The sequence below is a fragment of the Hyperolius riggenbachi genome, chromosome 5 (genome assembly GCF_040937935.1).
Source record: "Hyperolius riggenbachi isolate aHypRig1 chromosome 5, aHypRig1.pri, whole genome shotgun sequence".
Classification (NCBI taxonomy): domain Eukaryota; kingdom Metazoa; phylum Chordata; class Amphibia; order Anura; family Hyperoliidae; genus Hyperolius; species Hyperolius riggenbachi.
Genome location: NC_090650.1, coordinates 92755706 through 92770176, shown reverse-complemented (window position 1 = coordinate 92770176; position 14471 = coordinate 92755706). Strand labels below are relative to the sequence as shown.

The 14471-nt window shown below is 41.8% G+C and overlaps 1 protein-coding gene across 3 annotated transcripts in view; it reads left to right on the top strand.

Moving 5' to 3' along the window:
- The window catches only part of AHR (aryl hydrocarbon receptor), a 215662-nt gene extending 201926 nt beyond the window's left edge, over positions 1–13736 (top strand). For 2 of the 3 annotated variants that reach the window (XM_068236000.1, XM_068235998.1), the window contains 2 exons: positions 4883–6110; positions 8900–13736. In XM_068236000.1, the coding sequence (XP_068092101.1) occupies positions 4883–6110; positions 8900–9067 (1396 nt within the window). In that variant the 3' untranslated portion in view covers positions 9068–13736. The remainder of the gene's footprint in view (positions 1–4882; positions 6111–8899) is intronic. The other variant, XM_068235999.1, reaches the window with a different exon arrangement.
- The last annotated feature ends 735 nt before the right edge of the window (positions 13737–14471 follow it).

Below are 14471 nucleotides of genomic sequence, written 5' to 3'. Positions count from 1 at the left end.
TTATGTCACATTTCAGTTCGGGTATCCTTTAAAGCAATGGTTTATGACAATTTACTAGTAATACCTGTATAGACAAGCTGCTTGATTTTTCTTGTTCAATGGAAAGGGGAGGGTTGAGAACAAGCTGGAAAGGTCATGTTCCAGTACAGTACCAGTTAAGAGAGTATTATCCAACTCCAGAGTGGATTGTTTAAGAGAAAGGTGCAAATGTTGGAAAACTGCACACATGCTAGAGATCCACTGGTAATGATCATAAACCGTTGATAGACTAGATATCAGGTACGCTGTATGGGGGAGGGAGGGGGACGACTAAACTCCAGGTATGCTGTATGGGGGGGAGGGGCACTAGATACCTGGTACGCTGTATGAGGGAGGGGGTGACAATTAGACACCAGGGAACACTGTATAGGGCAGGAAGGTGGGACCACAAGAGCCCAGATATTGCAATGTGAGAGGGGGGAATTAGACCACCAGAGAAGCAATAAGGCCATACTCAAGTCAAAAAAAGAATTCTGCAGTATATACGGCATGTTGAAAATTCAAAATGCATTATGTCGTTAAAGGGAACCTAAACTGAGAAGAATATGGATGTTTCTTTTTAAACAATACCAGTTACCTGGCAGTCCTGCTGATGCCTTTGGCTGTAGTAGTGGCAAGATCACAGCCCTGAAACAAGCATGCAGCTAATGCAGTCTGACTTCAGTCAGAGCACCTGATCTGCATGCTTGTTGAGGGGCTGTGGCTAAAAGTATTAGAGACACGGGATCAGCAGGAGAGTCAGGAAACTGGTATTATTTTAAAAGAAAAAATCCATATCCTTCTCAGTTTAGGTTCCCTTTAAGGGTGGTGTACTTTGGAATTCCCAGAAAATTGAGGGTGGTGTACTTTGGAATTCCCAGAAAATTGCATTTTTAACAGTCCAGCAATCTGACTAATTTTAAAGGCCTTTAAATGAGTGTGGCTTCCTTCATCTTACAGTCAGACTAACTGACATGTCGGCCTAACCAGCTGTCAATCTACAGCCACAGTCATTAACTGACTCACTCTTTGTGTTATGTGTTTGCCGCTTCTTTGTGAGCAATGGAGTTGTACACAAGCCAGTATTTTCTGATGGAAGCATTGCATTGTTGAGGTGTGAGTCAGGAAAACGTTTCTGAATTGTCTTAGTCAACAAAAATGTGTGAGTAGGGAAAAAAAGGTTAATTCAAAAAGTATACATTTTCTAATTTTCGGTTTACACATTTACCAAGCTACTAAACTGTGGAGAAATTGTGTATGCGGGAAAGTTCTTCTTCACTATAATTGTGAGTACCAGCAACTTAATAATGGGACAGTGCAGAAGCCTGAAGAAATTTTTAAGGAACGATTAACTAAAACCCTGATCACATAATTTTTTTTATATGCTACATGTGCCTGTCCACAACAGAAAGGCTGCATACACACGCCACTGCCATGGTGACATACACATTTTCACACATACCAGGTACATTCACATATTATTATTATTATTTAGTATTTATATAGCGCCGACATATTACGCAGCGCTGTACAGTGTATATATATCTTGTCACTAACTGTCCCTCAAAGGAGCTCACAATCTAATCCCTACCATTGCCATATGTCTATATTATGTAGTGTAAGTACTATAGTCTAGGCCAATTTTAGGGGGAGCCAATTAACTTATCCGTATGTTTTTGGAATGTGGGTAAACCGGAGTGCCCGGAGGAAACCCACGTAGATACGGAGAGAACATACAAACTCTTTGCAGATAGTGCCCTGGCTGGGATTCGAACCAGGGACCCAGTGCTGCAAGGCGAGAGAGCTAACTACTACGCCACCATGCTGCCTATTATGCACATATGTTGGTATGTTCTCAGCGGTGACAGTGCTGACTACAAAGCCTAGTGCAGCGTGCAAAAACAGGCAGCAAGTTGTCATAAAAACCACATTACATATGAACCAGCCCAATAATTGACTAGGGCTGTCAGATCCAATGAGTTTCTGCATGTGGCGTGTGTAAAAATGTAGACAGTTTGAATGGGGCTGAATAGACATGAGAACCCGTGGAGTATACAAATTAAGCCGCAGGCAGATTAAAAAATTATTAATAGGACCAAAATAGAATAAGCGTAAGGTGCAGCAGGGTGTACAGTGTAAAAACAGTTCAACAAGTTGGCAATCAAAAAAACAAACTCAAAAGCATGCTCAAAACTGCAAGTATTGGATGACCGCCCAGCATAGAAAAGTAGTGCCACCCACTTCTCACTGGGCCCTCAGAGTGCAACCTCCACCAGCGTGCCCAACTCCTCAATGTCGACAATCACAGAACAGCATTTGTAGCCTGATGACGTTATGACCTAGAGTTAGACTTAAAGTACACCTGAAGTACACCATATGTAATTCCTTTTACACAATACCCATTTCCTTGCAGTCCTGCTCATCTCTTAGGCTGCAGTAGTGTCTGAATCACACTAGAAACAAGCCTATAGCTACATCTGGTCTGCATGCTTGTTCAAGATCTATGGCTAAATATATTAGAGGCAGAGGATCAGCAGCACAGCCAGCCAACTGGTATGATTTAAAGGAAATAAATATGGCAGCCTCCATGTCCCTCCCACTTTCAGGTTCCCTTTAAAGGGCCCCCACCCCCATCCAAGCTTATATCAAAATGCAAGTAACATAAACTTCCCATTTCATATAAGATAAGGACACTAGGACCAGAAGGTAACTCCCTTTGAAGAGTTTACACATTGATTTAAAGGACAACTGTAAGGAGAGGTATATGTTGGCTGCCATATTGATTTCCTTCAAACAATACCAGTTGCCTGGCTGTCCTACTTATCGTCTGCCTCTAATACCTTTAAACATTTAACCTTAAACCCTGAACAAGCATGCGCAGATCAGGTGATTCTGACAAGATTAGCCACATGCTTGTTTTTGGTGTTATTCAAACACTTCTGCAGCCAAATAGATCAGCAGGGCTGCCAGGCAACTGGTATTGTCTAAAAGAAAATAAATATGTCAGCCTCCATGTTCTTCTCAATTCATTTGTTCTATAAGCCTGTTATCTAAGTGATGTTTCCTGCGGGAGGGACAGTAATCTGTAAAATAAGCACTAAATTAACATTAAGCTAGGTTAAAAAAGGGGATGGTGGGGGGGGGGGGGGTAATGTAACTTAGCATCACAGAGAAACAGTAAAGATGTAAACCAGCAGAAATATGATTTTCCCTTTTTTCATATCACATTTCTCTCGAATCTGACTGTGAACACTAAAAACAGGATATGTAATTTAAATTAATTCTTATTGGATGATTTATTTTGTTTTGTTTGTTTCAGTTAATATGGAGTTTAATACCACTTTAACACAAAAACAATTTTCTCAATATAGAGAAAATGTTCATGTCAGCCTGAAATAGTACAATGCAATTTAAAGGTTGTCCCGCACTGGGCCTTCATATGGGTCAGACTCTAGGTTCACTAAATATTGTGACTCTCAACCAATCAGCACATTATCCACTCAATTACCCAGGAGGACACAGTTCTGCCCTAGACTGCAGGCATTTGTGGGATCCTAATAACTGCATAAACATACTGCAATGTTAATTGGTTCCCCCAAAAATGCATGTTCACAATGGCAGGAATTTTTTTGCCACCCTTTGAGTGTTAATTTGTGACACAAAGCAGATCAAGATGTAACTTGGTGCAAGTGATATGGAATCTGAAGATTTGGCTAGAGTGAATGCCTTTATGTATATATCAGCGCAGTGTAATAAGAATTTTATATAAACAACTGGTTGTTGAATACACATTTGTATGAATCAAAGTTTGTGGAACCTTACTGTGTTTTGTATATACTAGTCAGTCTGTTCCCACTGAAGCACCCTTAAAGGGAAGGTTCAGGGACTATCTAAAAAAAATAAAAATCCATTTCCACTTACCTGGGGCTTCCTCCAGCCCGTGGCAGGCAGGAGGTGCCCTCGGCGCCGCTCCGCAGGCTCCCGGTGGTCTCCGGTGGCCGACCTGGCCAGGCCGGCGGCCAGGTCGGGCCTCTTCTGCGCTCCATGATGCGTTCCACGCCGGCGCGCTGACGTCATCGGACGTCCTCCGGGCTGTACTGCGCAGGCTCAGTAGTTCTGAGCCTGCGCAGTACAACCCGGAGGACGTCCGATGACGTCAGCGCGCCGGCGTGGAACGCATCATGGAGCGCAGAAGAGGCCCGACCTGGCCGCCGGCCTGGTCGGGTCGGCCACCGGAGACCACCGGGAGCCTGCGGAGCGGCGCCGAGGGCACCTCCTGCCTGCCACGGGCTGGAGGAAGCCCCAGGTAAGTGGAAATGGATTTTTATTTTTTTTAGATAGTCCCTGAACCTTCCCTTTAAAGCGTACCTGAACTCAGAACTTCATCTCTGCTCTAAAAGATATGCAACAGCATAATGACCTCTAAAGAAAAACCTTTCTTTGTTTCAGCTGATATAAATCTGCAGGGTGTCTACTTCCTGTTTTCATGGAATCAGACATATTGTTAACATCCTGTGTTTATCAATTGGCTCTCTGCCGTGGCAGTCAGCTGACACAGCTGAGGGATCAAATTACAATTTGTGCTTAGTCACAGATGAGGGGGAATTTGAGGGGCTAAACTCTCTCTAAATATTACATGGTGCATTTATCTGTTTTCCTTCTGTCCTGAGCAAGAGTTTAGGTCCACTATAATGTTTTCTGTACCTAAGTTTCTTTTCCCATATGAATATGATACACAACAGGGGAAAGTAGAATGTTTTCAGTTCCTTACACAACAGATAGCCAAGGATTTGTGAAATACAGTTTTCCCCCCCAGAAGTCATTTTCTGTACTCCTTATATCTTGTGTTTGTTTTTGCTTTCAGAGAGGAAGAAGGAGCAGAGCACTTAAGAAAGCGAAGCTCACAGCTGCCTTTCATTTTTGCGACTGGTGAGGCAGTGTTGTATGAGAACTCAATTCCTTTCCAAGGCCTAATGGGCCCCACACAAAATAAACCTAAAAGTTCTTCAAGTAAAGGCAAAGCAGCAGTAAGCGATGGATCCCTCAAGCCTTCTTCCCTTCTCGGTGACATGCTGAGTCAGGATGAGTCCTTGTACGTCTGTCCTCCAGCTTCAAACACCTTCAGCTTTGATAGTTTTTACAAAGATGGCAGAAATGACGTGAGCAACTTTACCGGTACCTGGCAGGACAGTCTGCCACCTGTGACCAACAACACCCTCAAGCCAGGGGCCACACCGTTTCCACAGGCCAAAGGTGCCACTTTCTCTTCAGACCAGGTGGAAACCCTGCCAGAGGGCCAAAACAATGAGCTTTACAACATTATGAGGACTATGGGCATTAACTTTGATGACCTTGAGATGATACAGCAAGATGAAGAGTTTTTCAGAAACGACTTCCAAGACATTGGGGATATCGACATGGCCGATGAAATCCTAAGTTATGTGCAGGAATCTCTAAACAAAAAGGCAGATTGTATGTTTATGAACGCTGTTCAGCAGATGCCTTGCATGCAGGACTCCAACAATGTAGCACAACCGAGCTTTGACTCTCCACATATGCTTCCTCAGCAGCCAAACCAAATAATACCACAGCAATTGTGTCAGAAAATGAAGCACATGCAAGTCAATGGTGTTCTTACTAACTGGAACTCTGTGAACAGTGTTCCTCTCGCATACCAAGATCAGCCAGCTGAGCAATATGTTCCTAGCATCAACAGTGTGGTCCCGGACTATTACAAACCTGAACTTAGCAGCACTCCATACACATGCAAGCAGGAATATATGCCTTACCAGGAGACAATGTCCTCAGTGCCACTGCCTTCTAACATTACACAGATGGACTATGATCTGGGAAATGTGGAGCAGTCAGTGTGTTCAGCTCCATCTAACTTGGATGGACTATTGGATTGTTTACCACAGACTCCTGAAATTCCGGACTGTGGCTTAAATGCACAGTCATTTATGATGAACAATCAGTCTTGTTACTCTGGTGCTGTGTCCATGTATCAGTGCCTCCCTGAACCCCAGCCGTCCTGCATGAATCAGATGCAATATAATGCTGGCCTGCCAGTACAACAGCAGTTAATAAACAAAGTAAGCAGCTCTCAAGCTTTTCTACTTAAGTAAAAAGTAATAATCACATGTATATTTTTCCTAGAATTCATGCTTCATTTTCATTCCTAAAGCATAAATTAAACATTAAAGAGAACCCGAGGTGGGTTTTTAAAATTCTAATTGCACACAGAGACTGGGTCTGCATATAATGCCCAGCCTCTGTTGCTATATTGTTGACCCCCCGCGCTCTGCTTGCCCCCATAAATCAAACCGCTGTGATAGTGACACGCACCGTGTCGCTAGCCGGCTGTTTACATGGCCACTGTCACTCTCGCCGCTCTCCGACTTCTCTAGGTCACCGCTCCCCGCCTGCATCTCTTCCCTCCAATCAGCAGGGAAGGAAGGGACGCAGACGGGGAGCGGAGATATAGAGGAGGCGGGGGAGCAGCGAGAGTGACAGCTGGCTGTTTACATGGCCACTATAGGCATGCTGTGTGTCGCTAGCACAGCGGTCTGATTTATGGGGGCAAGCAGGGGGGGGGGGGGTCTGGGGGAGAACAATATAGCAACAGAGGCTGGACATTATATGCAGACCCAGCCTCTGTGTTCAATTAGGATTTTTAAAACCCACCTTGAGTTCTCTTTAAAATCATCTTTTTTTTTTTTTTTTTTTGCCATTTATTGCATATATGTTGCTAACGAATGTCTCTTGTGTATTAGTTTAGTAGAGAGTTGTCCAACTCCAATACTCTGCATTTCATACTGCTAGGTAGGGGGAGCACAGGATGGTTCCGGGACATGTGGGGGCAAACACATTACAAAGTGAGGGAAACCACTTGCAGGCCAAATTTGATGACACTGTGGGCTATAGTTTAACATGTATGATCTAGTATGTGGTAAGTTTACTGTGTATTAAACCTGCCTTGGTGTCATCTGGCATTTAATCCTGTGCTTGAAGTCCCTTGTTTTTTTTGTTTGTTTTTTTTGGTTTTTTTGGCCTCACACTAGAAATCCTTTTCACTTTCACCTAAATGCGTTTGCTTTTTTTTTTGCACTGGTGCATGTTTTTGTTTACTTAGAATTACATTGCAGCATTTGCCCGTTCTTGCAGTGCATTTTGTTAGAACTACTTCTGGCTGCAATTTTTGGGAAAAATGTGTGTTATATGGCAAATTCTATGTATATGCAATTTGTCAAATGCTTAAATTTCTCAAAACATACTCAGATGTACTATTAAGGAGACCTTACTGCCAGTCATGCAGCCTTGCCCTTCAAGCATACCTTTGTTTGTATTACAAATTGCAGTTGGCAAACATCTTGGGTACAGTGATGTGCACATTTTATTGTGCGGTTTTGGATGTCTTTTCAACCCCTAAACAAATTATTTTGGAAAATTAGTCAAATTAAAAAAAAATGGTGCTGATGGTTGTATACCATAAAAACCTGCGTGTTACCGAAGGTTCCTCCAACCTTCTACATCAAGTATTGCACAAATAACACACCCCAATGGTTACAAATTTATGAACTTTTAATAGCAATTTAATAAAATGCAGAGTTGCATGCAAGATACCGTTCCTGCTTGTCTCTCACACACAAGCACACCTCATACACTAACAGAAGCAATTTGCTTCTGTTAGTGTATGAGGTGTCCTTGTGTGTGAGAGACAAACAGGAACGGTCTCTTGCATGCAACTCTGCATTTTATTAAATTGCTATTAATAGTTTATAAATTTGTAACCATCAGAATGTATTTTGGAAGTTAGGTACCAAGTTTATTAGAAAACTGTTACTTTATTTCCAAGTCTACAATTATAAATTGCCTTTATAGTTCATTTCAAATAATTCACAAGGTCTATTTGTCATTGTTTTATGTCATATTTGTTATACTATATAAGTACAAGTAGTCCCCGGTTAACGAACAAGATAGAGACTGTAGATTCATTCTTAACCTGAATCTGTTCTCAAGTGGGAACTTTGTGCCATCTTTGTCCCCTGTACCTCTTCTGTGCCTCCAGTGTCCCCCTCTGTGTCACCTCTGCCCTCTGCACCTGCTTATACAAGTTTAAAAGCCATTTTTTCTTTAAATTTTTTAATATCAATTTTCTCAAAAACTAGGAAGTTCAATTTGCTAAAAAAAAAAAAAAAAAAAATTGACTTATTCCCATGGAAACACAGAATCCATGACGTTCATATCGGCGGGTCGTTTGTAAGTCGTGCGTTCGTAAGTGGGGGACTACCTGTATGTCCTAAGTGCCCTGCGCCATGCATGGATCTTTTGACAACCTGATAGAGGGTGAGAGGTAGATTATAGGGCTAGGCTTTTATTTCTTCTAATGCAATGTTGGTTTCTTCTGTTTTTGTTTTGTTTTGTTTTTCTCTCTTCTTTTTTCACTTGTGTTATTTTGTTTATCGTGGCCATCGGGAACAATGGCACTGAATTTTGAAGCTCCCCCATCTATTCATCTATTTTTGATCTGCAGTTCTGTCCGTCTCTGGCATCAATCATACAAACTTTCTGAGCGTTAGCACAGACTGACAGAGATGCAGATCGTAAATTAAAACTGCTGGAGGAAGCCTCTCTCAGGCTGCAGGAAAAGAAAAAAAACTGCCCCAGAATGAACTGTGGCTCGTCCTCCATATGGGTTTGTAAGGATTTTGATAATCAAAAAGTTAGAAGTAATGCTGGAATCCTGCTTTATTTAGAGTGGACAACTGATGTGCATTAATGGTAATGTAGCTGTAATAATGTAAAACTGATGTGCATTATTAGAAATGTAGATTAGTAATGCTTATCGTGGTAATAATAATTTGTTTTATGTTCTGTACAGCAGTTCCCAAATGGTTTTGGTGGCAGAAGCGTGAGCAGCACCTATACAGCACCTATGGACATGGTAAACAGCACTCAAAGTGCCCCACACGTACTGTCCCATAATCAGCCCCACCTTCCTGCAAACCCCAAAATATTCCCGGACTTACCAACCAATGGATTCATGTGAGGAGTGCAGCTATGTGTCTGCTGGCCTCAACAAACAAAGACTAATTGCTGAAAATGCTTTAAAAGCCACATTACATCCTAAAGAGTTTATTTGGGCTATTTGCACTTTGTAGGCTGCCAGTGGCTTACACATTGGACAGGGCTGGCCGGGCCACACATGGAAGTAGAGAGCATATTATGGAACGAAGCAGAAAAGCTCTGCTTTCCCCCCCCTTCCTTGTTAAAAGTATGTTATTTTAAGTCCTATTTTTGCTATCCAGTTCTGTCATATGACATCATAAGCAACAAGATAAGGCAATCTTTTTATTTACCTCTTCACTGCTGTACAATCAAAATGTTTCTGAACAGAGCACTTAAACCCTAGGAGAACTATGGCATGATATGTAATTTTATATACAGAGCTTATCTTTATAATTTTATGCTTTTTACAAAGAAAACAGATTTTTGTAGTGCAAGCAATTAAAGTGGAACTTGAGGAAGGCACTGAATACATTGGTGATATACATGCATGTGGACTGTTCATCTGCCAATAGTTTTGTTGTGTTGTCGTTGTTGGGATTCGCACAGCCAGGCAGAGATGCTGTAGTTTCTTGTGTCACCGTCCTGTACCTTCATTATTACACTGACACTGAAGCTGAATCTAAGTAGGAATTCACAACTCTACTGCCAAACACTAAAGACTGAAGCATCATACAGGATCCTCCATTGCAGCCAAAGCAGTCCATAAACTGGCTTATGCTGATTGTTCAGGGTACATCAGAGCAAGTGCCGATTGTAGTTTTAAATAGTCGATGTTACTTGTCTTCATACAATAGGTAACTAGAAAAGATTCATATGCAGTATTTCCTATTTATCTATGTGTTGTTTAGTCACTGTACGGTCTCGACAAATAGCAGTGTAGGGTGGTGCAGTTGTGTAAATGATGGGATTGGATGAGCAGAATTATACAAAGCTATTGGCAGGTGAAACAGAACATGTAAGCATGTTTTCACTTTGTGTTTAGCTGTTTGTGCCGAGTTCATTTAATGTGGCATTTCTATTCACTGTATAAACTCGTTTATCACCATTAGTGTGCATATTATCCCCAATTGCCCATCCACTTTCTGGATTAAAATAATTATTATAATGGAATGGGACACTGCCACTGATCCCCCTCAGGAGCACGGCTGGAAATGGAATTGCCATGCAACACGAAGAACAAACTCCAATCTGGAATTTCTAGAAGCTGAAATAAAAGAATACTTCCACTCAACAGAAATGATGCAGTCATTGGCTTCTGAGGTTTGGACAAGAGAAGACTGCGGACACTGGCGATTATTCTTACCTGTTTGCCATGTACTGATTCCAGCACAAACCTGAAAAACCTCCTGAAGAAGTAATCTAGGGTGACAAATTTATAAACATCGAAATTCTTCCAGATTGTACATTACCCATATTTTGCATTGTTTTAAATATTCCTCTTTCAGTTTCATCCATGGAAAATAACTGATTTGGCAAGGTGTGAAGAAGAGTATTGAAACCTAGACCTAAGATGTCACAGAAGTGCTGTACATTTACCCCTTTTTACACACAGGTCTCTTAGTATATGATTGACAGTGGTTACTGGTACAGCATGCAGCTGCCACATACAGCTGATGTCAAGCAGTAACTTGATTGCTGGTTCACCACAAGAAATCCTTGGAAGGTGCAGAATGGTACATGCTACAGTATTCGTTCCCAAACTCTTGTGCATTGCAGGGGAATGGCAGTAAATCATGTTTGATGTTTATATGAACTGCACTTCAGTCTGTTCAGATTTACTCAGTCAGTTAATCTGCACAGTTTGAAGAGTTTGGCGAGCTGAATTTCGTTAAGAAACTGGGGCCAATGCATCGCATAGTTAGTGTATTCCACAAGTTGATTTCAGGCTTGCAGTGTCTGGTGAAAACCCAATCTTTAAAATGTTAGACACTAGATATAGGTCATTTATTAGGCTTCTGCTTGAATAACCTGTTATTAGTAGGCCAAGTAGTAGAATCTTGAACATGTGATTGTGAAATGGGTCTGGACCTGCATTGTGTAGGCCACTTTACGTGGCATGAATGACTTTCTTAGTACATGTGAAATGGGAACTCTTGCCACCATTGGCTTACAAATCCCACCTTCCTATTAATAACTCTATAAAGGTATTTTCTCGTTTTACAAATTGTAGGCATAGTGATACCGGAACTGAGGTAATCTGAAAGAAAAATATCTAGCATACAGTATAATATGAGGCTTATTCTTGACACTGCAGGTTGTCTCTGTTGTATATTTTGAGTGCCGAATCCACTCCTAAAGCTAAATCTTTTTTGATAGGAGTGTGAGGGATTGAGAACCTTTCTCCAGTTTTTACTGCTATTTCTCAGTTTTGGGAAGCTTTATCATCAGAACCGGCAGAAAGAACAGGCCAGTAGAGACCTAGACCACAATGCAAATGCCCCTGTAATGACACTCTGCTGCCCGTCACGTTTTGCTGCCATGCCATCGTTCTTGTGTGCATGCGCAGCAGGATCCCTTTTCTCTTGCTTCCTCATTGCTTTTTCTTGTGCGCATGCGCTGAACATATCAGCACATGCTACTGATATCTCCCCAGCTACGCCTCCTATACTCAAATTGAGGGGATGGGGGATCCCCCAGAGCTACATCTGTGCTGAATTGCACCCCCCCCCCTTCCAGTTTCCAAGATCTGGCATACAAACCTACCTTGTGAGCCAGCGGGGCTCGGGCTGCAAATTGGCACAGAGGTAGCTTGAAGGTGTATAGGAACCCTACAATTCAAAGAATTGGGAGGTAACTTTATTTAACAATACACTGCTCAAGCACATGACGCAAAACATGACTTCTGACCAATTGCCACTGCTTCTGAAATTGAAGTGACAAAAATAAGATTTGGCTGAAGATTGGATCTTGTTGGAACTGGCTGTGATTAAGAACCTATGAGATTCCATACATGGGAGCTGTATGTCTCAGCAGCTTGAATAAAGAGGCTATTTTAAACTGGAAGCTGGAGGTGATCTCAGATCATTTATCATTTTAAGTGTCCTGAGTGATGGCAATCAGAAGAGTAATGGAGACTACTCTTCTGATTGCCACAAGGTACTTACTACCTTATGGAGGGTTTCATGCTTTAGCATCTTTTATTGTCCTGTTGATGTGAGCTGACATCTAGTGACTAAAAAATGCTGCAGGTAATGCTTTAGGCAAATGTTAAATAAAATCTGTTGTCTCTTAGTGAAAAGCTAAATGACAGTGCCAATAAGGGCCATACCGAAGCTGTACAATCTGCAGGGCAGAGGGAAAGTGAAGCATGTGACTAGTCACTAAAGGCAAGTGATTACAGCCTGTGTCTGTTACAGAAGGTCTAGAACACCATCTTCTTATTGGAGAATATTTGGCTTTGTGGTTATTTATGTTCAGTTCTTATTACCACAGGGTGAGCCAGTAAATAGTGATTTATACTTATGATTGCTCAGCAGACGTTTAGGTGCTCTTTAGTCCACAGTGATGTGCCTGATGCTTCCAAGAAGGGGAATGTTTATATTACAAGAAGCATACTTGCCTGGCCAAATCAGTTTTTCGTCTAGACATCTTCATACTGCCACAGAGGCTGCAGTGTCCCCAGGCACTCTCCTAGCCACCTCCTCCCATGTAACCCCTTTCCCTACCCTTGGATTGGTGCACCTCTGGTATGCCAGTCTGTTCCCTTATATGCTGCATGTCATTGCATACATGCAACACTCAATGGACATGCCAGCAACAGGGAGCGCTGCAAAGCAACCCCCCTCAAGTAAGAGTGACGGGGGAGTAGCAATTCAAGGACAGCAAAGCTGCTGACATGCAGCTTTACTGTCACTGCAGTTTAAAATTATAGCAGATACTGGCCCCTTGAAGTAGGCATGTAAGCCCATCATTCTTATGTTCTCCCACAGACCTTGCGTTAGGCATGTATTCAATGCGTTTAAGTATCTTGCAATAAATACAGTCGGCACTGAATTTTCTATAAACTGTTGACATGCATTTTCTATACAAGAAGGCGTGCACTATCAGATTTATGTTCAATCAGGTAAGAATCACATTGGAGCCAAACTGAGGAAATCAGAATGCCCCCAGCAGTAGCTTAAAAATAGTTTTTACTGTATCCAATATCTAATCTGTTGAAAATGCCTACTAATGCATGCCTAACTGTACTCTGAAGATCACTTCAATTAAACCCCGTGAGCAGACAGAGACCCCTTGATACGTTATCTGCATATAGTATTATAACAGGGCATACTTGGGAAACTGACACCAATAAAATGAGTAGTAATACAGTAGTTCTGTTCCACCCCTAAATGCTGCAGTATACAGTTTCCAGACAAACAAGAGAAAATGGGGTTTTATCTGAACAGTGTCTCTATTTATTCTTCAATCAAAGCACGTCTTCAGAGTTGCAGACAAGACGTATGGATACAATCTGAAGGTTCCAATTCACATAAAAAAATGCCTGACGTGTTTCACGGTCTAAAAGCCGCTTCCTCAGAGGCACACCGTATACAAACCTCTGTTAAAAAAAACATACAATATAGACCAAAAAGGTCTATCTCATTGATCATCCATACTGAATAGTAGTGATGGGCTCACTTGTAGATAAGTAGCCGAATTCGTGATTCTAATGAAGCTTAATTGCCTCAGATGTGTGCATGGGAGACAGGGTTAATTAACCAGATTTCCGACTCTTCTATGCGTATCACACGCTTGCACGCGTCCAATGGGATGTGTTCCACGACTCAATACCGCGCACTTTCTCCTTCGGCCGGAAGGAGGAAGTGTGCGGTATTGAGTCGTGGAATGCGTCCCGTTAGGCGCATGGGAGCGTGTGATACGCATAGAAGCGCCAGACATCTGGGTAATTAACTCCGTCTCCCATGCACACACCTGAGGCAATTAAGCCTCATTAGAATCATGAATTCGGCTACTTTACTACTCGCGAGACCATCACTGCTAAATAGTCCTCCATTCAAATGGAAGAACAAGAAAATCCTATCCTATTTTCAGGTTCTTCCTCTAAACAGAGTTACGTACAATTATTGTTTAATTTGAATCTGTCAATCTTCTGTTCCAATTTAAAAAGCTTTCATTTGTAGGTTGTGTTCATGTTTAACCATTTATATTAAACAGGGTTTCAACTAAAACTTGTAAGGAGCATTAAACTTTTTGTAAAATATTAATATTGTACTTGCTTGTTTCTCCTTGGTAGCCTGGGAAGGCAAACATCACGTAGATATAGTGGCCGTCTTTCCAAGCACTGGAAAAACAACCTGTGCCTTATCTTGTGTTTTTATTAATATTTTTTTATTTTATACCTCTATGACTCTATGCAATGTTTATCAACATGTCGGCCTGCC